General features: G+C 37.1%; 1 protein-coding gene and 1 pseudogene across 3 annotated transcripts in view; one reads left to right on the top strand and one right to left on the bottom strand.

Annotated features, from left to right (window-relative positions):
• Positions 1 to 26871, bottom strand: part of ADAM9 (ADAM metallopeptidase domain 9) — a 98445-nt gene that overhangs the window by 50716 nt on the left and 20858 nt on the right. For both annotated transcript variants that reach the window (XM_082863719.1, XM_082863718.1), the window contains exons 4-11: positions 19540 to 19618; positions 14011 to 14087; positions 12825 to 13020; positions 10782 to 10847; positions 8787 to 8858; positions 6337 to 6506; positions 3118 to 3199; positions 2455 to 2588 (exon numbers count right to left, since the gene is read on the bottom strand). In XM_082863719.1, the coding sequence (XP_082719845.1) occupies positions 2455 to 2588; positions 3118 to 3199; positions 6337 to 6506; positions 8787 to 8858; positions 10782 to 10847; positions 12825 to 13020; positions 14011 to 14087; positions 19540 to 19618 (876 nt within the window). The remainder of the gene's footprint in view (positions 1 to 2454; positions 2589 to 3117; positions 3200 to 6336; positions 6507 to 8786; positions 8859 to 10781; positions 10848 to 12824; positions 13021 to 14010; positions 14088 to 19539; positions 19619 to 26871) is intronic.
• LOC309977583 (large ribosomal subunit protein eL39-like) lies at positions 4842 to 5105 on the top strand (annotated as a pseudogene). The gene has a single exon. The product of its transcript is annotated as a large ribosomal subunit protein eL39-like (transcript).

Genomic DNA, 26871 nt, shown 5'->3' with positions numbered 1-26871 from the left:
ATAGCAATTACTCACTTCGAAAATCTTAAGTCATGCCTTCAACCATCAAGAAGTGAACATTTAAAATGGCAGAGGGGGCTTCCCTGGTGGCGCAGTGGTTGGGAGTCCGCCTGCCGATGCAGGGGACACGGGTTCGTGCCCCGGTCCAGGAAGATCCCACATGCCGCGGAGCGGCTAGGCCCGTGAGCCATGGCCGCTGAGCCTGCGCGTCCGGAGCCTGTGCTCCGCAATGGGAGAGGCCACAACAGTGAGAGGCCCGCATAACAATAAATAAATAAATAAAATAAAATAAAATAAAATGGCAAAAAATAAAATGGCAGAAGATACAGAAAATATTCACAGAATCATAAATCTCAGCATCAGAAGAGACCTCAAAAATTATCTAGTCCTCTCTAGAATTAAGTTTTATTTGTCTTCCATAGTAAAGGTTCTTCAAATATGTGAAGCGAGCTGTTTCCCCAACCTCGTTTCATGTGTTCATGTCAAATCCAGCTCTCCCATGAAAATACAAATAACGCACTTTAAAAAACAGGCCATACACCACATTAACAAATTGAAGAATAAAAACCATATGATCATCCCTATAGATGCAGAAAAAGCTTTTGACAAAATTCAATATCTGTTTAGGACAAAAACTCTTCAGAAAGTAGGCAGAGAAGGAACATACCTCAACATAATAAAGGCCATATAGGACAAATCCACAGCTAACATCATTCTCAATGGTGAAAAGCTGAAAGCATTTCCTCTAAGATCAGGAATAAAACAAGTATGCCCACTCCTGCAACTTTTATTCAACATAGCTTTGGAAGTCCTAGCCACAGCAGTCAGAGAAGAAAAAGAAATAAAAGGAATTCAAATTGAAAGAGAAGAAGTAAAACTGTCACTGTTTGAAGACGACATGATGCTATACACAGAAAATCCTAAAGACCCTACCAGAAAACTACTAGAGCTCATCAATGAATTCGGTAAAGTTGCAGGATACAAAATGAATGCACAGAAATCTATTGCATTTCTATACACTAACAACAAAATATCAGAAAGTAAAATTAAGGAAACAATCCCATTTACCATCACATCAAAGAATAAAATACCCAGGAATAAACCAACTTAAGGAGGCAAAAGACCTGTATTCCAAAAACTATAAGACACTGATGAAAGAAGTTGAAGATGACACAAACAGATAGAAAGATATACCGTGTTCTTGGATTGGAAGAATCAATATTGTTAAAAATGACCATACTACTCAAGGCAATCTACAGATTCAATGCAATCCCTATCAAATTACCAATAGACAAAAAATTTTAAAACTTGCATGGAAACACAAAGACCCTGAATAGCCAAAACAATCTTGAGAAAGAAGAATGGAGCTGAAGGAATCACACTTCCTAACTTCAGACTATATTACAAAGCTACAGTCATCAAAACAGTATGGTACTGACACAAAAACAGAAATATAGATCAATGGAACAGGATAGAAAGCCACAGAAATAAGCCCACGCACTTATGGTCAATTAATCTATGACAAAGGAGGCAAGAATATACAATGGAGAAAAGACAGCTTCTTCAATTAGTGGTGTTGGGAAAACTGGACAGCTACATGTAAAAGAATGAAATTAGAACATTCTCTAACACTATATACAGAAATAAAGTCATAATGGATTAAAGACCTAAATATAAGACCAGATACTATAAAACTCTTAGAGGAAGACACAGGCAGAACACTTGTTGACATAAATTGCAGCAATATTTTTTGGATCCCTCTCTAAAAAATGAGTAACAGAAATAAAAACAAAAAATAAACAAATGGGACCTAATTAAACTTAAAAGTTTTTGCACAGCAAAGGAAACCATAAACAAAACGAAAAGACAACCTACAGACTGGGAGATAATATTAGCAAACAATGCAACCAACAAGGGATTAATTTCCAAAATATACAAACAGCTCATACTGCTTAACATCAAAAAAACAAACATCCCAGTCAAAAAAATGGGCAGAAGATTTAAATAGACATTTCTCCAAAGAAGACATACAGATCACCAACGGGCACATGAAAAGATGCTTAATATCACTATTATTAGAGAAATGCAAATCAAAACTCAATGAGTTATCACCTCACACCAGTCAGAATGGCAATCACTAAAAAGTCTACAAATAATAAACGCTGGAGAGGGTGCGGAGAAAAAGGAACCCTCCTATACTCTTGGTGGGAATGCAAATTGATGCAGCCACTATGGAAAACAATGTGAAGGTTCCTTAAAAAACTAAAAATATAGCTACCATATGATCCTGCAATCCCATTCCTGGGCATACACCTGGGGAAAACTCTAATTCAAAAAGATACACATTACTCCAATCCAAACAATTCATTGTTTATTTTTAGCATTAAACAAATGTTCAATAGCTTTAAAAAAGCAAAAGGAAAAAGAATAAAAAGAAAGAATTCAGTTACTCACGATGCTCCTGAATTCATGATGCAGCTCTTTGCTCCACAATAACAATCTCTCCCATCATCATGATTCATTCCAAGGTTATGACCCAACTCATGAGCAACAATGGATGCAAATGTCTCCACTGTGATTTGCCCAAACTGCCCAAACACAGGAAGGTATTCATTAGGTTTCTGAACAAAAAGGATATGCTTTTTGTTTCTCAGATTACTTTTTCACAAAAGGAAATTCATCACTACAATACTGATAGCCTACGTAATAAAGCAAGCATCCAATATCAGTGTGTAGACACTGCAGTCTAGTAGGAAACTGGTGTGACTCAACATACTGATGATAGAGATAGACTCTTTAAGCAACAGATCAATTCCTTTAGCACCAACAGATTATTCATGGTGGTTGATGGGAAAACAAGTTCATGGTTCTGACTTAATTTTCTCAAATGGAACCTCTGTTTCCTCATCCATAAAAAGTGAGGCGCTAATAAACACACAATAAATATTAGAAAACTTAATTCAGTCTCCAGGGAAAGAACACATCTGCCACTTCTACCATGTCCCTCATAATAGCCAAAATATCGCTGTAAGGACTAGGAGAGGAAGTACAGAGTCACTGAATGCTGGACATTTCCTAATGCAGATTCCAAAGATGAACATCAAGAACAAAACATACCACGTTAATCCCGCCCGCGTGGCTCCTTGAACACACTGTTCCCACAAACGCCATTCCCGCGGTCCCACCAAAACCTTTCTTCCTAAATGAAGAGAACAGGTAAAAGTTATGAAATGTACTTGGGGAGGAAAAGGTACACATTGCTCCTATTTCTTTGGGTAATCTTAAACTGACTGGTAGACCCTATGAAAACTGGGAGAAAAATGGCAAAGGTAAATAACATTTTAAAAATCACAATTCAATTAAAGACATCTCTTTTTTATTATCAGAGTGGAGATTAATACTACAAATTCATTTTTCAGACAAATGAAGATACATTTTTGATATCAAACCAATTTGTTTTGTACCTTCTAGATGAAAAAACCTTCCTAAAATGCAGTATATCTATTTATTCAAAAACTCTATTGAGATCAGGTAACAAAATGACATATTCACACAGGAGGCTGCAGGCAGAGAGCACAGGAAACAGAAGAGACACGATGGTCTCTGTATGGCTGCTCAATCATCGCGGACACATCTGTATCTAAGGACCTGGTCCCTCTGCCTGGAACTCTCCTCCCCAATATACAGCCCTAACTCACTCCCTCACCTGCTTCAGGTCTTTACACAAAGGTCATCTTCTCATTGAGGCCTTCCCTCGCCAAGTTACCTAAATTTTCAACCTCACTCCCCCCAATTCTTCTATCTCTACCCTCCCTGCTTTATTTTTCCTCCTTACTACTTATCACTATTTAGCATATTATATACACTTATTTATCTCACTTATGAGGTAAATCTCCTCCACCACAATATGAACTCCATGAGAGCAAGAATTTTTGTCTGTTTTGTTCACTGCTATACCCCAGAGCCTAAGAATACATCTAATAAATATCTTTTAAATGAATGAATAAACCCTTCTCTCGGGCATCTGAACAGCCAGGACAAGAGGCCTAGAGATATTGACATAAGGGGATTGCCAAGAAAACATTTTAGCCAGATCACCCTGTAGTGAACCCCACAGTCCCCAAGCCCCACTTATGTCCTCAATGCTTCCGAAAGGAATTTTAGTACCCCATTCCTAACCACAAACAACCAGGGATTATTAGACATCTGGGAAACGCCTCTAACATGGCAGATGGAGACCAAACAGAGGAGACAGCTTGGTAGGTGTGGTTGGGCAAAGCACAGGGAGTGTGCCTGGTGCCTGTTCCTTTTGTGAATGAGAAGGCATGCTCACTGCCAGGGTATGAGGACACTTCCAGGTACAATTTTACTAAAAATTAATAAAAATGTCAGGATCAAGCTTTTGTGGTTATGGGGCCATAAAAATCCATTTAGGCATTCTCAGTGCCTTGCTTTAAATTAACTGGTATGACTAAATAAATAAGTTAATTAATTAATTAATTAAATCAAGGGAAATTTCTCCTCAGAAAAAATTTTGAGTTTTAGGTACCATCAGCATTAAGGAAGGCAAAAATTATTACATAAAACAGTTTTTGGCAAAAAGTCAGCCCACCAACCAGAAGATTTTTAAGAAGCAAGAAATTCTTTTAGTATTTTTAAGTGAGGGTTTTGTATTAACTTTTGGAATATATTTGTATTAAGTGATTACATAAGCTTAAGTTTTATTATGGTTCCATGAAAATACTATGTAGAAAGAAGAAAATTTTAAAAAATATATCAGAAATATCTCAAAGAGAGTTTAAAAAATTATTATATCCATGAAATAAGAATTTGACCAGCTCTCTTCTCTTCTCTTCTCTGCCATCCTACGTACGGTTAAATTTGCTCCTCGCCATGTCTTCTCACAAGACTTTCAGGATCAAGCGATCCCTGGCCAAGAAACAAAAGCAGGGAATCGTTCCATTCCCCAGTGGATTCAAATGAAGACTGGAAATAAAATCAGGTACAACTCCAAGACAAGGCATTGGAGAAGAACCAAGCTAGGTCTGTAAGGAGCCTCGCATATGAGGTGGCGCACATTTTTGCTGGGTCAAGGACACTTGCATCTTACCATATCACTCTGGGAACATCACTACTACCCAAACAGCTGGATGGGTTTTATTAGGAAAGTGATTTTTCTCTTTGTGTCAGTGTTTCTGCACTAATGCTTTGGCTCAGTAGTAAATATGTGGAACCTTTTGTTGGGATAAAAAAAAAAAGAATTTGACCATATAAAAATTTTAAGGGGGGCAAAAAAGAGCTAAATGTTAAACATTAAAAATAAGATAGCTGAAATGAAAAACTAATAAAAACCTTAGAAGGTAAATTTAAAGAAATATCCAGAAAGCAGAACAAAAAGACAAAGAGAAGGAGACAAAAGATAATAAAATTAGAGGACAAGCACCGGAAACTCAATAGCTGAGTAAAAGGAATCCCAGAAGGAATGAAGAAAAAAAATAAAGAGGATGAAATCATCTCCAAAATAGTTTGAGAAAAATTCCTAGAACTGCAGTGTCAAGATTGAAATTACCCACTAAGAACACAACACAGTGAGTGATAAAAGACCTACACCAAAGCATAGCATCAGGAAAATTTAGAAGCCTGGGAACCAAGAGAAGATCTTACAAGTTTCCAAAGAAGAAAAAAAAAAAGGCCACATACAAAAGATCAGGAACCAAAGTGAATTAAAGCTTCTCAACAGTAATTCTGGAAGTCAAAAGACAATGGCCATGCCTTCAAAATTCCAAAGGAAAAAATTTCGTGCCTAGAAGTTTATACTCAGCAAAATAACCTGAAATTTACAAAACAAACTAGAAAGCACACCTCTGAAAAACTGAGTTACTTAAGCCCTAGGATAATCAGAGTTCAAATTGAGATAATTTTTTTATTAATTGAAGTACAGTTGAAGTACAGTTGTTTTGCTACTTTCTGGTGTACAGGAGATAATTTTTAAATTCTGTTTCGAGGCCGTGAAACACATTTTCCAACATGCAAGAGGTCAAAAATTTTTTTTTCAATATATCCTTACACAAGAAGAAACTAGAAAACATGCCATACCAAAATGAGGAAGTAAACCCAAGAAAGAGGAAGAAGGACATGGGATAAAGGTCACAGAGGCTCCAACACAAAAGAGAGGTCTTATTATCATACTGTCACTTGTCCTATAGTAGCAAAAATTTTCCTCATTTAAATGAATGCTCAGAAACCTTAACAGAATATGATTCTAATAAAAGAAAAAAGCAAAAATTATTATTCTGATCATGCCATTAATAGTACCTTTAAAAAAAAATCACTTACAGAACTAGCTGTGCACTGTCATGCCTCCGACGTGTTATAAGAAACTTTTCCCGCCACTGTACAAAGTTCCCCAACACATCACCCGCACCTCCGATTATGTTGATCAGATTTCCATTTGTCCAAATCTCCAGCCCAACTAGCACAATTCGAATATTTAACATGATGTACATCTGGAAAGAAAACAAATAAAAATATATAAAATTTATTAAAGAATATGAGAATAATTCCTGGTTATATATCCGAAAAAAGAAAAAACACTAATTTGAAAAGATATGTTCACCCCAATGTTCACAGCAGCATTATTTACAATAGCCAGGATACGGAAGCAATCTAAGTGTCCATCAACAGATGAATGGGTAAGAAGGTGAGGTATATATATACACATACATACAATGGAATATTATTCAACCATAAAAAGAATGAAATTTTTGCCATTTGCAGCAGCATGCATGGACTTGGACAGTATTATGCTAAGTGAAATAAGTCAGAAAGAGAAAGACAAGTATAGTACAGTATCACTTACATGTGGAATCTAAAAACATACAACAAACTAGTGAATATAACAAAAAAGAAACAGACTCACAGATACAGAGAACAAACTAGTGGTTACCAGTGGGGAGAAGGAAGGGAGGGGGCAATACAGGGATAGGGGATTAAGAGGTACAAACTATTATATATAAAATAAGTTACAAGGATATATTGTACAACACAAGGAACAGTAGCCAATATTTTATAATAACTATAAATGGAGTATAACCTTTAAAAATTGTGAAACAGCATACTGTACACCTGTAACATATATAATATTGTACATCAACTATGCTTCAATAAAAAATAATAAAATAAACAATATGAGAATATCTTTTAAGTAACACAACTACTTAAATTAAAAACAGGACTCCTCCCCTCCAAAAAAAATTCCCTTCAATATAATGAGACTCTAACTTCTCAAGGGTCTCAGTTTCCTCATCCATAAAACAAAAGTAAAGATTCAAAATCCTTTTTATCTTCCATTCCAAAATCTGACAAACTCTGGATATTTAAAGTTTTGGGTATTTTGATTCCAAAACTTTCCCTAAACTAATGCAAGCCTATTTATAGTCCATATTTAGCTCACTTAATGTAAATATTCATATATTTCACTACAGAAATATCAATGAGGTTGATTACAAGGTGCTACCCCAGGACGCTGTTGGAGGTGTAATGTACTACATAGTGAACTATATGTTATAAATGTATGCGAAGTGAACTATATTACCTACCTAAACTCTTATCTAAATTCTAATGACATGCACCCCAAAGGTTTCAGATAAAGGATTATGGAACTCATATCTATTTCACAGAGATACTGTGAGGAATAAGTGAGTTAATAAATGTAAGGCAATTGACTCAGTTTCTAGAATGTTATAAACATCCAATAGAATGTTATCATTATCATCATCATCATTATTATGCTTGGTATTTGTATTAGGGGAGCAACTTAGAGATGAAATTATCTTATAAGAACATGTAGCTAATTCTCCAATATCTCCCACTGGATGAATAAACTCCAAAATCTCAAACCAAATCCCTGCTTCTCTCTCTCTCTCTCACATAGACACACACACACACACACACACACACACACACACACACACACACACACAGTGTCATAGTTTCAGAGGAGGCAGCCTTATTTAAAATAAGATTCTCTCAGTAAAAATTCAAAGATCTTTTTATAAATACCAAAGTACCTTAGCCTATCTGCTATGAAATAAAAGTCATATTCTATGGCAAGATGAGAAAAATTTAAACAAACACATTTTTCTCTGCCCTTTGGCCTCCTCTCTCCCCGCACTGTGCATTGTGTATCTGCATTAGGCATCGACCAAACCTCCCCCATTGGCAGAAATACCTGCTCAACCATGAAGAGCAGCATTCTTCTAGCATCAGTAAGACAACTCCTTAAAAGATAACATTCCTTCTTGACCTGTTAGGGGCCACGATGATAATTAAATCTGGATTGTGTAAACTGTCAATAATGCCTCATTGAATGTACAGCTCTCTGTCTCAAAAAACTTATATAACTGTACCTTGACTTCTAACGAGGGGAACAGTTCTCAGAGCTTTCTGAGATGCTCTTCCTGGGTTATAATCCTCAAATTTGGTTAAATAAAATTTTCCATTTCTTTCTTAGATCAGCTGATGAATTTCTCATTGACATTAAAGATAAAGTAGATGCTAATTCGAAATCTCTTGCTTGTCTCAGAGTCTCTCTCTCTACAATTATACTTTATTTTTAAACATAAAACAGTTACAAAACAAATTAGAGAGCAGACCCCTGAAAGACTGAGTTACTTACTTAGGCTCTAGAATAATCAGAGCTCAAAATGAGACAATTTTAAAATTCCATTCGGAGACTGTGAGAGGAGAGGACAGAATAATCCCAGCTGATAGAAAATACAACTCACACTATCCAAGTAGTTTGCTAAAAGAATCATCTCTTCTCGCACTGCAGTCTGGTTTCTTCCCATCATGTCATACTGAAAAGCAAAGAAGGGAAATCATTATCACCAAAGCAATTTAAGAATAAAATTTCTATAATCTTTTACAATGAAGATAAGAATCCAAATATTTCCTCTGAACCAAAAACTGAGGCACTTAGACATTCTCCTGCATTTCAAACTAATAAGTCTAAAGGATACATTTTAGTGATAAATAGGAATAAAAGAAAAGCAGGTACGTGGGTGAAATGAATAATGAAAAAGCACTGAAATCTTAATCTTCTCCAAAGCAGTACAACTTTAAAATGAGTTTCATACTTAACAGTCTTTAATTCATTTTAATGCAAAAATATTTTCAAGCATTACACAAAGGTAGAGTTTAAAACAATCAAAATACATAGATAAAGGAATGAAAGACAATCTGAAAGACTTCCTGATCCTTTCACCTCTTAGGCTAACGACATTACCAATAACCAATTTCTAAACTCTGGGCTAAATTAATTATCAGAAATTAACCAACGTTCACTAGTGAAAACATTATATGTAGATAGAAATATAGAGATATATAAAAGTTTAACCATATTAAGCCAGTTGATTATGACTGATTCACTTCTTTGAGATCTAGCTAAATCCAAATGTCTATTTTAATATTATTTTAATATAACCAATTTAATAACTAATTAAAAGAACACTTTTAAAAGAATATGTGGTTTTGCTCTATGGTAAGGGCATTAATACCAGAATATATCAGATTTTATTAATTAGACATTTTATCATGATTCTCCTAAACAAAAAAAAATTTTTTTAATACACTTGACAAGGTTTGATTAAAATAGAACCATTTCTATTTTGAACCATTTTCTACCTATGTGGAGAGAGTAATAAAGAAAAACTTTTCAAATCTCTATTTTTGTCACTTGTCCACAACATTCTACAGGAACATTTTACACATTATCTGGGACAAAGTTCATGCTTGTTCATACTCCTTTATGCTTCTTCCTTCTACACTTGCGGATAATGAACCTATAATGAACAAATCTGAATATATTTCTATCTCTTAAAAATATGGCTTGTTTTTTTTTCCAGTCTACATACAATAAGGGATTTTTTTAAAAAAAACATAAAAATCCTCAAAACTGTCTCTGCAGGTTACAAGAAAGGACTTGTCAATTGTGTTAAGTTTCTGCAAACAGCTTATTTGCACAAACAACAAAGTTGGAAGTACAAGTCAGACAAAACATTTCAAATAATCTATAGGTTAAATTATATAGCAGCTGTATCTAAAATTGATAATGCTGTAAATGCTGAAATAGACACATAACTTTTTTTAGTTGAGTAAAGCACAATTCTTAAGTATGAATAAGGAAAATGCCCTGGTGTTATCCTGTACAATAAAATAAATAGTAAATGCTAAGCTGACCTATTCTCCTCTGCTCCCTTCTAAAGCATGCCAAGAACCTGGAAGTTTTCCAACTCTTAAACAGATAGATAGATAGATATCTCTTAGAGATATCTTTCTCTTAGATAGATAGTTTTCTGTCTCTTAAATAGGTTAGCTGAAATTCTAGAAAGAAAAGCAATTTTATTAGGCAACAAAGCAATATCTGATTAACTGGGTTTATCACCACAGTCCTTTAAATGTCTCTGAAAAAGTCTCAAGAGCTTAACTGAGAGGCAGAACAGTTTTACTTAAGAAATTTAGCATATGCAAATCACCCAAAAGAACAGGGGGAAGAAAATCACCAGTAAAAAATAAAGGTAGAGGTAATCTCATTTGCTACATTCAGTTCTGGAGGTATTAGGAATATCATGTATGAATATCAAGAAAAAAAGTCATTTTAGTTTTTAAATTACATTTAACAGAAATCAATACAAATACGTTATATTTAATATTTCCTTCATGGGATGCTCACTTCTCATCTGCTTTTCATGAAAAAGAAGAAAAACTGTCACCAATCCTACCCTTTCCTTGTCTACGACAATGAACAGCTCCACATAGCGGGTCTGTGGCAGGACAGCTCTTCTTCTCTGTCAAACACACAAACATCATAAAGGCAAAAAAAAAAAAAAAAAAGGTATAAGGCTACACGTTTTTCATACATAATGATCTTACCCTAACCTCTAGTCACTTATTTCATGTCTGTTAAGAACTTCATAAAATGATTTTAACACATCCTAGATCAATAAAGCCAAAACAACACTTTTTTTTAAAAAGTGATACCTGCCATCTGTACTGATCTGAGAAATATTCTATCTAGTTAAAGACAATATGAGTTATTCAAGTTTCCAAAGCAGAATAACTGATCTTCTAATATGTAAACTACACACACACACACACGTTAATAGGAAACTCCATCACTTTGTTGGGAGTAGAAGAAAGAATATCTGCCAATAACCCAGAGCAGAAGGAAGGACAAGGTTGTCATTTTACTTTGTTATTGTTGTCCTTTGTTTCCTTCCAGTTTCATTGAGATACAATTGACCCTGACATACAAGGTGCCACTTTAAAAAAAAATTAGTTTTGTGATTTTACAGAAATTTAGATAAAGTATAGCATGAGCTAAAATTTAATGTTTTCCAATGATTAAAAAGAACAGTACAAAAGTCAAAAGAATGAATGGCAGGAGCGGCAATGAAAATAATGCCATAAACTAGTATGAGTTAATTAAAATACACCAGAAGAAGAGGCACAAGCCTCTTCTACCACAGCGACATCATCTCATTATATAGAAAGCTGGCTTCTCTGCAACTGAGGTTCCTCTGGTCCTAGAAACAGTTCAGGTTAAGAGACTCCTGTCAAGGGCTTCCCTGGTGGCGCAGTGCTTGAGAGTCCGCCTGCCAATGCAGGGGACACGGGTTCGTGCCCCGGTCCGGGAAGATACCATATGCCGCGCAGCGGCTGGGCCCGTGAGCCATGGCCACTGAGCCTGCGCGTCCGGAGCCTGTGCTCCGCAACGGAAGAGGCCACAACAGTGAGAGGCCCGCGTACAGAAAAAAAAAAAAAAGAGAGAGAGACTCCTGTCAAGAGTAAGCCAAGGAATCCTAAATAAGTCTCAAAACAGGGATACCATGAGTGTCCCTGGAAAAAATCTGAGATCATTAAAGTTCTAAACCTCAATCTCTCTCTTTCCCTCTCTCTCTCTTTCTCACTTTAGAGCTCCAGAATTACCACTCCAGTCTGTGTAAAGCGTATCTACATCAAAAAGACCACGGCTGGGGCTTCCCTGGTGGCGCAGTGCCCCGGTCCGGGAAGATCCCACATGCCGCGGAGCGGCTGGGCCCGTGAGCCATGGCCGCTGAGCCTGCGCGTCCGGAGCCTGTGCTCTGCAACGGGAGAGGCCACAACAGTGAGAGGCCCACGTACCGCAAAAAAAAAGCCCACGGCTGGACTTCCCTGGTGGCGCAGTGGTTAAGAATCTGCCTGCCAATGCAGGAGACACGGGTTCAAGCTCCGGTCCGGGAAGATCCCACATACCGCAGAGCAACTAAGCCCGTGCGGCACAACTACTGAGCCTGCGCTCTAGAGCCCTCGAGCCACAACTACTGAAGCCCACGCACCTAGAGCCCGTGCTCCGCAACAAGAGAAGCCACCTCAATGAGAAGCCCGCGCACCGCAACGAAGAGTAGCCCCGGCTCGCCACAACTAGAGAAAGCCCGCGTGCAGCAATGAAGACCCAATGCAGCCAAAAGTAAATTAATTAATTAATATTTTTTAAAAATCCCTCTCAAAGTCACTGTAAAGGTCTATTAGGTAGCAATGACAAAAAGAAATACAGTTACTGTTTAAGACTTAAGCCCTAGTTTCCAAAACACAGAAGCCTGATTGTACTCATCTTGCTGGCAGGAACTGCGTATTGCTCGTCTTTTTATCCCCTTAGTACCCATCACAATGTCTGGCATACAGTTGGCAAAAACACAGTAATAACAGGTATTGGTTTAAGGCACAAACACAACATTTTTTTTTCACTTGAGTCTCAGCCATGAAGAAATACATTATGTCCTTACTCGAAGTAGCTGAGTGACGCTGGGAGGCTCTTCCTCTTCATCCTTTGTGGTTTCTTCCTCTGTATCCTTGTTGGAAACCCCACATTTCACAGGCTCTTTGTGGACATCATCCATTCGATAAAAGATGTGCTCAAAATGAGAGCTGTTTTGCAGGGGTTCAATCCCATAACTCACATTCTCTATATGCAGCAAGCCTCTTAAGTGTTGTATTACACATACACAAGTTTTTAGAATGAAAAAAAAAATACACAGGAAAAGGAATTAAGAAACCTGAATAAAAGTCCTACTTCTTAACATATGTAAGAAGGGGTAGAATGGTATAGAGAAAAACAAGAGGCTTTAGAGGCAGACAGACCTAAACTTAAAGCACAAGACGACTACTCACTAGCATGACTGCCTGAAAGTTACCTAACCTCTCTGAGGGTTTGCTGTATAAGGAAAGGCAATTCAGAACAGTGGCTAAAAGTGTGAAGTCTGGAGCCAGAAGACCAGAGTTTGAATCCCAAAATGTTTCCTACTAGCCTTAGTTTACATTCTCCATAGAGTTGTTCTGAAAACTAAATTATTTAATACACACAAAATACTTAGAACGTTGCCTGGCACACAGTAACTGTTCTACAACTATCATTACTTAAATGGAGATAGTCATAGCCATCTTATATAGTTGGTTTGAGAATTTAAAGTAATATTTCTTAGTTCAATCAACCAGCCCAGTGTCATGCTGCCTGGCCCTTAATAAATTTAATTTTAATATTATTATCACTTCACTTGATACATGATATGATTTCTCTGAACCTCAGCTTGCTCACCTAAATATGGAAATAATCAGCCCCTTTTCACAGTCATTATGCACCTTAGATGAAAGAATATAGGTGAAAATTTTATAAACCTGAAGGGTGACAGAAATTTAAAGTATGCGTTATTTTAAATAGCAAAGTTTATTTAGTGGACTCAAAAACATGAAATTTTTTCTTTAGTTATTAAAATTCATCAACTGCAAGATTGTCCTAAATAAACATGCTGAAAATGACATCTGAAACACAGCTATAAAGACCTTCAGCAACATCAAAGTAAAATCTAAATTTAAGTCCCCTAAAGTGACTTGATCTGGAGACAGAGATAGGTAAAGAGGAAAGAAATAAGGGAATGAAAAAACCCCAAAAAATTGATAAAGAAAATTCCTTACCTGAGTCCAAAACAGTTGCTAAGAGCAATCGATGAATTATAAACGCCCTCCACGTATCCCCGATAATGACAATGATTCTAAATGATAAAAACTGTATTATCTTCAAATACTGTTACATTGCTGAAAATCATCATAGAAACTGCAGAACTAACAAAATTACTTAAGGCCCATAAACTAAAAATTTTTATTATTGGCATCCCATCATTATCACATGGCATTCTTTGTACTATCATCAGACTGTCTACTATCACCCTACAGCTACACAAATGTTTAGGCAGAATTCCAGAGGACACTAAGTACAACCAACTCTACTCCTATAACCTTTAAACCTAGAAGCAGAACAAGGAAGCATAACGTCATGTTTAACATTTTTAATCACAGGCAAGAAGATGCCACAGCAGCCAACTGAAATCCAATACAGAAGAGGACCTTGTGACAGGCTAGTGACACCAAGGGGGAAAAAATTCAGTACACGGCAAAAACAGTGACTTCGATCCGATGATTTTCTTTTCTTCATATAAGCATACTGATTATACTATTATTATTATTAGTTATATATTTAACCATCTTTAAAAATTAAAGAGACTTTATCCTTAATCTTGAGCAAGAAACTGACCAGTGGAAATGCAAGCATATCACTTACTAATATCAGAATTTTTTAGTACACAATGAGATTTTTTCATCTTTAAAACAACTGTAAAGCACTAAAAAAGAAAAGCCAAGGGGAGTGGGAGGAGGAGGAGGAGGACCAGCCCTGCCAGACCTTGTGACATATCATCGGGCCTTAATAATTAAAACAGTAGGGTCCTGGTGGTGCGTTAACTGAGAGACCAACTAGTGGAGCAGAATACGAAGTCTCAAAATAGACTGAAATACATGTGGAACCTTATATGATAAAAGTGGCATCTCAAATCACTGAGGCAAAGATGCACTTTTTAACAAGTGGAGCTCAGCCAACCGGTTAGACATTCAAAAAAGGGTGAAAGTAGATCCATACCTCACACCATACATAAGAATAAGCTCCAAGTGGATCAAGAACCCAAACATTTAAAAAAATGAACCCATGCAAGAACTGAAAGAAAACAGGGGTGAATTCCTCTTTAAGCTGGTGTAGAGAAAGACTTCCTATCACTCAAAATCTAGAGTCAACAGAAGAAAAGGCTGATAATTTTCACTGTATTAAAAAAAATTTTTTTAACTTCTACATTAAAAGAAACACCAAAAAAAAAAAGTCAAAAGACAACTCAGAGACTGGTGAGAAGTATCTGTAACTTTTATCATAGATAAAACTATACTATATTATATATAATACAAAGAACTCTGAAACATTAAAGGGGAAAGATTAACCCTAATAGAAGATGGAGCAAAAGAGTTGAACGACAATTCACAAAAGAAGATATAAAAATGCCCTTATATAAATGAAAAGATTTTCAATTTCATTAATGATACAGTAAGAACCCATGAGTCTATGCTGATATAAACAAGTAAGAAGGAAAAACTCTTCCTTACAGTAGAAACCACCACTGAATACAGAAGCACTGATGAAATTAGGAAATCACCATTTTGACAACCATCATAACAACTGATTCAGGCAAATACTAAATACTAAAACTAGGGGGTAAAAATTTGAGAAGCATTGGGGTAGTTACTAAGCTTCAAAGTATCTAACCAAAAAAGGCAAAACACAGTAACTTTACAGAGAAGAAACCCAGCAGACAACTCCTTAATCATCAATGTTAACACTGTCAGTGATAAACTAATTGCAGCACATGCTCATGATATGATACAGAGAACGGCTCAATGTCCCTTCAGGGTGGATTCCTGCCAAAAGTGCATAACCTGAATCCAATCATGAGTAAACATCACACAAACCCAAATTGCAGGACGTTCTACAAAAAGTCAGCCTGTACTTCTCAGAAATGCCAATGTTGTGAAATACAAGGGAAGACTATGGATTTCTGGATTAAAGGAAACGGGAGACTGCTGAGCATAACATGTGAAATTGGATTTCCTTTCACTATAAAGTACATTATTAGGATAATGGACCAAAACAAATATCAATAAGGTATGTAACTGAATAACAGTATTGCTTCAATATTAACTTCTTAATTTTGAGAACTATACTATGGTGACATAAAAGAAATTCTTGTTTTTAGGAAATTTATGCTGAAGTATTTAAGAGTAAAGGGACACCAGGTGTACAACATACTCTTCAGGAAAGAAAAAAAAAGAGAGAGAAGAAGGGATAAAGTATATGTGATAAATGCTAACATTTGGAGAATCTAGGTAAAGGGTATGCACGAATGTTTTCTATCATTCCTGCAACTTTTCCTATAAGTCTAAAACTGTGAACATTTTTTAAAAAATTAAACAATTATGCACTAAACAACACAGGTGAAATTTCAACATTTTACAACTTTTTCCAGTGTGAGGCTATTTACAACCACTGTTTTCTTTCTAGTGCTTTGTAGTTAAAGTCTAGCTTTGATACTGTCTTCTTCTCACTAGAGGAAAAGAGACACCTCTTCTATTACAGATGAGGTAGCACTTATGAGATAGTAATACAGTAACTCACAGCGCTCAAAAATTAAATGCTTCTACTTCCACTATAATAGAAGCTCTCATTTGACATGACTGAAATCCAGCACTTGATCACGCAATCTACCAACTTGATGGTATTTCTTTAATAACTTGGTTTTATTAAATCTTTCCAAAGCCTTCAATTTAGTTTTTTAAAAAAACAACAAATCCTATTTCGCAAGTTTACAAAACATCCAATTGAATCGCATGATTAGAGTAAAGGTATAAATGGCATAAACAGTTTTGGAAACACAAAAACTGTAAGCAAAAAACTCAACTACTGGGAGTAGAAGTACTCAGAAGTATCTGAGAAGAGCCTACCAGCCACAAGGGCCAGCGAGCTTGGGGCAGTCAACAAATTTTTCAGAGGAAAGAAGGAGCATTAATTAACTGAGGGAGTTAGTTGAGAGACTTTCTAATGCATCTGCAAGGTACCCCAAAGTTCAAAGACTAATACTAATTTGGAGTTTTATTTCACACAGCAACTCATATCAAGTGGTTATTAAAACTGTGTTTCTTTGTGAAAAATGGCCTTGTGAAAGATGCTGATGATGAAAGCCACATAAGAGCTTTACAAATTAATTTAAATAACAGAATCACAAGGGAAAGCATTTAAGTTTTCTCAGTGTAACTTAACTGCATTTTATGAACAAAAGTATATTCCATGATGATATCTGACAATGTTGCCACACACACAAAAATCCCAGTACCAAAGTTTTAATTACTATCTCAAATCTATAGTCACACTTTTATCTATTTGAACAATATTCAATAACCAATAAGTGAAAGGCTCCATCTGTCTTAGTTTATATTTTTCAAACACCCAGGAAAACATAATTAAATTGTAATTCTTTATGATAAGAGTTGAATAAATTTCTATAAAACTGAAATCTATTTTTAGCAGTTTTAAGCATATAAACTTTCAATAATAGTAAAAAATAATATTGAGTTCACAGTTGTTGGACTGACTGTTCTAAGTAGTATCTTACAAGTATTAACTCATTTAAGCTTCCCAATAACTCCATGAAGTTATCATTATTATTCCCATTTTAAGGTGAGGATTCTAAGGCACAAACAGGTTTAAGAAACTTGACCAGCAAATAAATAATAGAGCCAGGAATCAAGTCCAAGCAGTGTGTGTTACCAAAATCCAGGCCAAGAAACCGCTCCAAGAGAAAAAATGCCTTTTTAAAATCACTGCTTTTGTTGAGTGGCATAAATTATGTGGTCTTTGGTCTCACGCTGTAGTAATCTTCGGATGGATGACTGGATGGATGGATGAACGGCTGAATGGATTATCTGTGTTCTGGTTTATGCTATCACATACATTTAAACTCCTCTACTATTTTGCTATTAAACAATGGAAAAACAATAAAACAAAACAAATAAAATAAAACAATGGACAAACACAACATTGAGATAAAGGAGTCAGAAAACTGGCCAGCAAAGGATGGATCTAAGTCAGCACTGCCTTTTTTAAGTACTAATAATTAATCTAAAATAAAGGTTTTCATAATTCAAAAAGAGTCATGTACACAATGTTCATTGCAGCTCTATTTACAATAGCCAGCACATGGAAGCAACCTAAATGTCCATCGACAGATGAATGGATAAAGAAGATGTAGCACATATATACAATGGAATATTACTCAGCCAGAAAAAGAAACAAAATTGAGTTATTTGTAGTGAGGTGGATGGATCTAGAGTCTGTCATACAGAGTGAAGTAAGTCAGAAACAGAAAAACAAATACCGTATGCTAACACATATATATGGAGTCTAAAAAAAAAATGGTTCTGATGAACCTAGGGGCAGGACAGGAATAAAGTCACAGACATAGAGAATGGACTTGAGGACACAGGTAGGGGGAAAGGTAAGCTGGGACGAAGTGAGAGAGTGGCATGGACATATATACACTACCAAATGTAAAACAGCCAGCTAGTGGGAAGCAGCCGCATAGCACAGGGAGATCAGCTCAGTGCTTTGTGACCACCTAGAGGGGTGGGATAGGGAGGGTGGGAGGGAGACACAAGAGGGAGGGGATATGGGGACATCTGTATATGTATAGCTGATTCACTTTGTTATACAGCAGAAACTAACACAACATTGTAAAGCAATTATACTCCAATAAAGATGTTAAAATCAAATAAATAAAATAAAGGTTTTGCCTTCTATTTATTTGAAGAGAGCTGCAAAAGTGCAAAACTAACATAAACAATTCCACCTAGCAAAACATAACAAAGCTCAGGGGAAAAATAATACATGTTTAATGGTAACAAAGATTTCTCATGAAAACTATAGCAAAAAATAATAATATATAATACCTAACTGCCAAAAGGGACTTTAAGACACTCTTACCAACTAAAATTCGAAATATTTATGCTCTAATTAAATAACACATAAAGCAAAGTTGACATGTGCCAATTATTTCAAGTATTCCTGGCCAGTTCTGTCCTCAGGAAAACTCTGTTCTCTGATGCAAAAAGGACCACAATTCCTAAGAAAATAATTGTTTTCAGCAAAAAATCAGAACGTATAATAGGAAACAAGTGTTTGTTCTTTACTAAGTACTAATGGCAAGTCAAATGGTTTAATAAGGAAGTAAGATGTACTTTAAGAGGTATCCATTTTCAGCAAAATAAATAAAATAAAAAAATAAATCAAACTTTTCCCCTTCATAATCTGTAAGGATTATCATTCAACAGAAGATTATTTTCCTGCTCTTTTAAAAATCACTTGACCATGGAGAACCAGGAGAGCCGTAAGGTAAATACTGTTTAATTTATGTCAATGCATTCACACTCCTACCCCAGGACAATGTCATATATAATAATATCAAACGAGGTCCTTGGGGAAGCACAAGGTAACAGTCCTGAGTACCTGAAGAGAACGCACTTTAAAATTATAATTGTTTTAAATTCTGCTATAGGGTCAGGAGGAAAATATATTACCTGTATATCAGGGTAGTCAGAGATCAGAGCCCCTTCCTTGTTGTAGGTATAAACTACAAAATCTTTGGGTAAAAGGTCCCTGCAAGAGGAATAAAACACACCATTTAAAATGATTTTATCTATTTGCAACTAAGGACACAACTTATAAGGCATTATCCCAGAAGAGATGAGCAGAAATAAAAACTTTCACCTGATAAATTGTTATTCAAAGAAGGAGCTACCATAAAACTAAAAGCTCATGAAGGGACCTGCATCTGAAATCATGCGTTGTCCTCACGGTCATAAAATGCTGGTTGCATAAAACATACGTAACATCCTTAAAGTTTTCTGATACATCTCATAGGAAAAGTATAAATTAGGTTATATAGTACACCATATTTCTAGAAGAAAATAAATGATTTTACCCTCTTTTAAATGTCCTATATAAAGAAGCAGCGCTCCTTGACCTCCTAAGTACGGGGGCAAAATCTGTGTCAGCTGTTAGAGGAAACAATCATTGCTGATTCCTGAAGCTTCCTTCCATGTTAAGGTAGACTGATAGTGGAAACCACACGTGCAAAATAGGGTTAGCTTTGTCAACGAAAAGATATCCAGTGATGCTTGTTGAAGATGGTAAGGCAGACTTTATTATCGACATAAGTATAGGGACCACTGCAAAGGGATTTTACAGGGCGGTGGGGAGAAAGACCAGGCTCAACTCCAAATACAGCATGGGGAAGTGGGAATTTATAACCAAGGAGCATGGTGAGGGTCAGTGGATGGAAAATTACTATGAGGAAACAACAGGGGTGAGGGACATTCTGGCTAAACTAACCTAACAGATTCTTGCTGAGGACAGGCCAGGGTGATCAGACATCACTGGGCGGGGAAGGGGAGTGGAAGATAAAGAACCTGATCAGACATCCAGAATGATCAGATATGGGGGGGAGGGGGAAGTTCTTGCTAAAACTAGATTTTACAACAAACTACACTGATGGACCTAGGAGAAGGTTCAGGAACCTGACTAAAGTTTGGTCAAGTAAAGAATCTTTGTTAGTCTCCCTTCTTGTTCAAGGAAAGAAAAGACATTCTTCTTTCCTCTGAATAATACAAGTCCATTTCCTCATTCAGCTGTCTTTTGTTCATTACAGACCAGCTGAATCATCTATTGGAACCTGATAGTAGAGGATATTTGCTGGGTGGTGCTGGCAGTCAGGCATTTAATGAGGGGAGTTGCTATGAAAAATAAAAGAAAAACAAAGATTAATAGTTAGAAACCCAGTTTCTGAGTCCAGGAGGAAGCCATCAAGATTTTTTAGACTTGAGCTTAGAGCATCTTCAGGTGTTAGACTGAGGTTGGCACTGGCCACCTGACACATTTTCCTAGTTTGCAGTTTCAATGTCACTGGTGACAGCATCAGGTATTCTGATGAATTTCCTGAGCGGTCCACACAGCAGGAGGCATGAAGCTCGCCCATACATGATCTATTGTAATCGGTTTTTTTTTGAAGTTTCTATCAAGTCTTCCAGCTGCAGCTTACAGAGTTTCAGGAAAAGGGCAGTTTTAGTTGTCAAGATTCCAAGTCAGAAAGGACAAAATTTGGAAATGTGAACTTAGAGAGTTGTAGCCAGATACAGGAGGAAACTAGAAGAATTCAGGATTTGGTAAAGCTGGCAAAATGTGCAAGATGAAAGCAGCAACAGTTCACTATAGTTTTCCATTGAAACAAACAAAAAAGCACATTCTCTCTACAGTCACACCCATTTCTGTGAAAGATAAAGTAAGACTAATTTGTTTGCAAGAAAGTTTGGTCTCATTAAATTTGGCCTGGTTATTTACATAAGTACAGCAAAAACAGTGATTGACCACATAGTACCTTGTTTGAGTTTGCTTTGCTGGAGCATTCCCTCTCAAGGCTAAGAAGCCAAGTCAAAAACTTGCCACCAGATCTGACTGCAATACCTATAGATTTGGGTGAATTCCTCTCTTCTGAAGGTTCCCCAAACATCCTGAGGTTCCTGGGCCTGCCAGAAGTGACCTTCCTTACTCACCTGTAAGGCAGGAAACCCTGTAAGCCAGAAACAGGATGGTTCTTCCGAGGGGAGCTGTATAAACATTGCCTTCTTAAAGTCAACCTTAGATCCTTAGAGCTATCTGGTCATATCTGATTCAGTACACATCATTCCCAAATATGACATTACAATCAAAGTCTTGGTAATATAAGAAAGGTTTCCAATTGCTTTGTGTTACAAGGAGGATAGATTTTGACTGAACTTATGCAAATAACTATACTGCCGTGAATATAAGATGCGTTAACACATCAAATAAACCTGATTAGTTCAACATCTCTCTTTTCATAAGGAGACAAATCCTTTTGAGATTTTCCAAGGGCCATTTTGGAAATACCAAAGTTAGTTTGGGGTCAAAGAGACTCCGCTTAGAATTTGATTTGGGGAAATTGTCAAAAATGCCAAAAGGTTTGAACACTTGACTAAATTGGATCACAGGTGTCACTGTGAAACAACACTTAGCTGTCCATTTAACCAAAGTCACAATTAAAAGATTTCAAAGGCACATACAGAAAGTTACCCAGTTGTTAAAAAAAAAACAAAAAACAAAAAACTCTTAGCTTTCTTAATATTGAGAAGATCTGGTTTTCTGAAATAATCAAAGACCTGATAAACACAAGACACACACAAAACCTTATCCTCCCAAGCTGATTACTTAAATGTAAAGAAAACAACCTTTTTTACCATTTCCTATTAAGAGGAAACCAATAATCTAAGAAAACCTTGTGTTTTAACAGAGAAAGAAAACCAAATTCTGGTTTTGTATCAGTGTACTATTAATACTAAGACAAATTAAACAAACAAACCAAAAAACCTTACAAATAAATCCATCCAATAGTAGCCAGTTTTGACCACACAAGGAAAGATTCCTTTTCCAAGGTCCCTTTTCCACAAACTTTCTTTAGAAATTTTCTTACATCACTCAGTTTTTGTCCTACATTTTTCTTCTTTCTCATTCTGGAACAACCATTCATTCTACTTTGGGACAAAATTATCCTCTCTTACCCTTAGCAAAACATATCTTTCATACCCTTCCTTATCAAAAATACACCTTATATTTTCCTTGTATACAGTTTGTTTTCTTTACCCTTATTATTCCTAGTGGTTTCATTTATTTATATTGATTAGATTTTTTAATCATTAGTAACTCTAATTTTCAGTAAAAACTAGGAAGCAGGCAATTGCAAAACTGTCTGCTACATACTATCATTCTGTAATAATGAATACATTATTTCATAATTTCTAGAGATGTGTCTTTTTCACAGTACAATTCCTCATGCTTACTGACAGACCTAAATATATTTAGCTTCTCTATACCATATGAAAACAAGATGCCAAAAGTAAATAAAATTAAATTTCTCTTCGGCAATTAATATTTCAATATTTTATCTTATTTGGAAATTATGTAGTCAATGATTACCCATCTTTGACTTAACTTCGTATAGCTTTAAGGTTTCAAGTTATGAAAAAAATGTTTGAAACTATTTTTCAGGAGGCATAAAACATAATTACCATTGAAAAGTTCATTTATAAACTTTTAGTCCACTTACATCTATTTAATTTACTTGTTCTGAACAATTATACTTGAATTACTCATGAAAATTTCATGAGCCATTAATTAAACAAAGCTAGCCATCCATCGTCTTAAGTTGTTTTTCTTGTTGACAATCACGCAAGTATCAAAAAAAAAATCACAAAAGCGAAGAACAAAAAATTATATATTTATGGTTCTTGCCTCTTTTTTTTTAACTGCCATGCTTGACATCAAGCAATTCCTTTTTATTATACATTTTGTCCTAAGGGTTGATTTATAATTTATAATCTTAAATATCTGGTAGAGAGAACATAAGCTTATTTGAATAGTAAACACAGGTGGAAAAAATTGCATATCTGCATTACATATTTAAAGCCGACAGCCCTGAAGTTGTCAATTTATCAACAACTGTATCAACAATATAAGAACTAGCAAAAAGATTATTCAAGATCATGTGAACTTAAAAACACTTGGGTTAGTTTCTGTATTCCTGAGAGTTTTAAGAACATAATTTATCTAAGTGCTCATTTATCTCTAAACCAATTTGAATAGATCTCTTTAAGGGATTTTATAAATTAATGTGATAATACCATCCAGAGGTAGGAAACTATCACACACCTATAACATACATATATATAGAAATACATAAACATACAGACACAAATAGAGAACTTAAGAGTTTTCATTTTAAAATTTTAGCCGTGAGTCAGTAAAACAGCAATACAATCTCATTTGTTTATCTCCACTTCGTATTTTCATCTGAATTGTCTCTGGCAAATAAAACAAGTTAAGGTCACCTGCCTACCAATACTTCTGGAGGAGACTTTTAAGATCTTCTCTTGCCGTGATACGTAATCTTCCTTTGCTGTGGTCTAAATTTTAGGCAACAGACTGAAGAGACATCTAACTGCTGTCTGGATGTTTCCAAAGCCCATGTGAGTGGACAAATCATTCAGTTCTATTTCCAAATAGCCTTTTGTTCTTCTTTTCAGACTCAGGTAGCTGCTTTCAAGGCTACCTGAGTTTCTTGAGAGCCCCCGATGGACGGCAAGGGACCAAAAATGGAAGTGGCTGTGGGGAGCTGAGGGGCTGCAGTGGGAGGGGAAAGTCTGACGGGTGTGCACAGAGGGATGGAGGAGGTGGCGGTTTGAAGTGGGACATATCAAAGGATCCAAGGGAACTGGGGGGAAGATTGATGGTGGTAAGAGGAGGACGGAGGAGCAGAAGCAACAGGGAGGGAGCAGTATTAGAGCAGTCAATCTGGGGAGATCTCAAGTTTCCAAAAGACGCCAACAAAGTTCCAAATTATCCTCAGCAAAACATGCCAACAAGAACAGAAGCAGACAGAGCTGGCATAGCAGAGAGTCAGCAGGATGTGAGAAGAGGTGGTTTAGTTGGCTGAGAAGTTCCAATGGGAGAAGCCAGATCCAAAAGAGAGAACAGAGACTTCACACAGAGTCAGGAAGAAAGAAGCTCCAGCCCAGGACACCAGGAAGTAATCCCCATTCAGAACACGGAGCCAGGAAGACCTTCCAGCCCAGGAGGTACCTGTCGAAAGAAGCCTGGGACTCTAACCCAGCTTCGGAGGGTATACCCAAAACCGTAAACATCAAGTCAGCTTCAACAGATGTTTGTCTGGAGCAATGGCTCAGGAGTCAGAGTCACCAATGGATCACCGATCAGTCAGTCAGGACTAAAGACAAGGGCTTCAAGGTGCATACTGAGGGTCCAGAGTGAGAGGTCGGGGGTCCAGTGATGAATCTGATCCTATACGAGTCATGGCGCCATGACTGTCAAAGAAAAAAATATTCAGTGACACGTGTTAAAGATGGTGAGGCTAACCTTATTCAGGACCACTGCAATGGCATTTTACAGTGAGGGACAGAGATCAGGCTCAACTCCGAGCACAGCATGGGCAGGTGGGAATTTGTACCCAATGAGCAGGGTGGGGGTCAGTGGGTGGAAAATTACTAAGATGAAACACCACGGTGAAGGAAGCTCTGGCTAAACAGACTAACGGATTCTTACTGAAGACAGGCCACGGTGACCAGACATCACCCGAGGGGATGGCGGAAGATGAGGAATTTGATCAGATGTTGAGGGTGGGGGCTTCTTGCTAAACTCACTTAGCAGGGTTCTTGCTAAAACTGGATTTTCCAAGGAAGTGTAGACATGCACCCAGGGGAAAGTTCAGTAGCCTGACCAAAGTCTGGTCAAGCAAAGGACCTGTGTCATTTGCAGCAGCAATGGAGCAGCAGTATACTCATCTCCAAGGCTTATGGACAAGGCATGGATGCAGGGTGCCAGCTAGTGGTTTATGAAGTAACCCTTAACCTTCTAAACTCCAGGCTCAGACTGTCTAGACTGTTTAAGAGATGGAGAGATCAACGGTTTACGTGCAGTTTAATCAGTTACACAGCCTGCCTTTAGCCACGTGACCAATATAGTATAAAAGACCCCTTCGGTAAACATGATGCTTGTTTACCCTGAAAAGATGATGCTTCAGTCATATCTCAGTGGTTTGTAATCTGAAGACAAAGCACATCTGTGCAACTGAAAAAGGACCCTGGGGGGCCCTGTCTGGAAGTGTTCAAACTCCTTGATGATCTCCTCTGCTTTCTTTGTCCTGATGTCCTGTACCCTTTACCTTTATGAAAGTCTCCTTGAGTGAGCTTCGGAGTAGCCCGTGGAGTTTTGAGTCCTTTCCATTATCCAACCCTGTTCAGTCACCGCCCTGTCTCTCCCCTCTCTCCCCAACACATACACACTCTTTGCTCCCTCTGGTGGTGAATTTAAAAAGAATAAACTGGAGATGGTACTTGGCTTTGCTCTGCCCTTCCTCTTCCTTGGAAGTCACTGCCTGCCAGTGGGAGCACAGATTTTGCCACGCTCCTCCAGGAGCAGGCCTGCCACCGTGCAGGCTGACGTGAGTGGATGAATCTGCCTAATCCGGGGTTCAGGACTGGCAGGTCCATCAGGCTCTCATTCTATGGTAAATCCTCTAACCCAGCCCTCATCAATAATAAAAGTGGTATTTTGACCTCCTATCTAACTCATCCTTTTAGTTTATGTTTAAAGTTGTTGAGCACAGGCAGAGAAAAGGTGGCCCCACAACCCACAGTCCCTGCCAAATAACCCAGCAGAAGTAATTATGTCCATCCCTCTGCAAGGAGGCTTCGTATCTTTCAGCAAGGGATTCATGACCAAAAAAGGTTAAGACTGCCATTGTAGAAGCCCTGGGAGGAAAAAAATAAGCGCTCACTCAAACAGAGTCCCCCGTTCATTGATAGCCATAATAATAGGCTATCTACCCTAACTCTTTTTCGCTAGTGATCATTAGCTTTGATGACTGCCTTTCAAAGATATTCAAAGACCTGGCTCCTCTTAACAAATGCCTGGAAAAGTACATTTGCCCACTAATTCAAGAAGCATAGGGGGGACCTTCAAGATGGTGGAGGAGTAAGACGTGGAGATCACCTTCCTCCCCACAAATACATCAGAAATACGTCTACATGTGGAACAACTCCTACAGAACACGTACTGAACGCTGGCAGAAGATCTCAGACTTCCCAAAAGGCAAGAAACTCCCCACGTACCTGGGTAGGGCAAAAGAAAAAAGAAAAAACAGAGGCAAAAGAATAGGGACGGGACCTGCATCTCTGGGAAGGAGCTGTGAAGGAGGAAAAGTTTCCACACACTAGGAAGCCTCTTCACTGGTAGAGATGAAGCTTCAGAGCTATGGAGGAGAG

This window comes from Leucopleurus acutus, assembly GCF_964270905.1.
Source record: "Leucopleurus acutus genome assembly, chromosome: 21".
Lineage (NCBI taxonomy): Eukaryota > Metazoa > Chordata > Mammalia > Artiodactyla > Delphinidae > Leucopleurus > Leucopleurus acutus.
The sequence above is the reverse complement of the archived record's forward strand: the minus strand, read 5'-3'. Positions and strand labels throughout refer to the sequence as shown.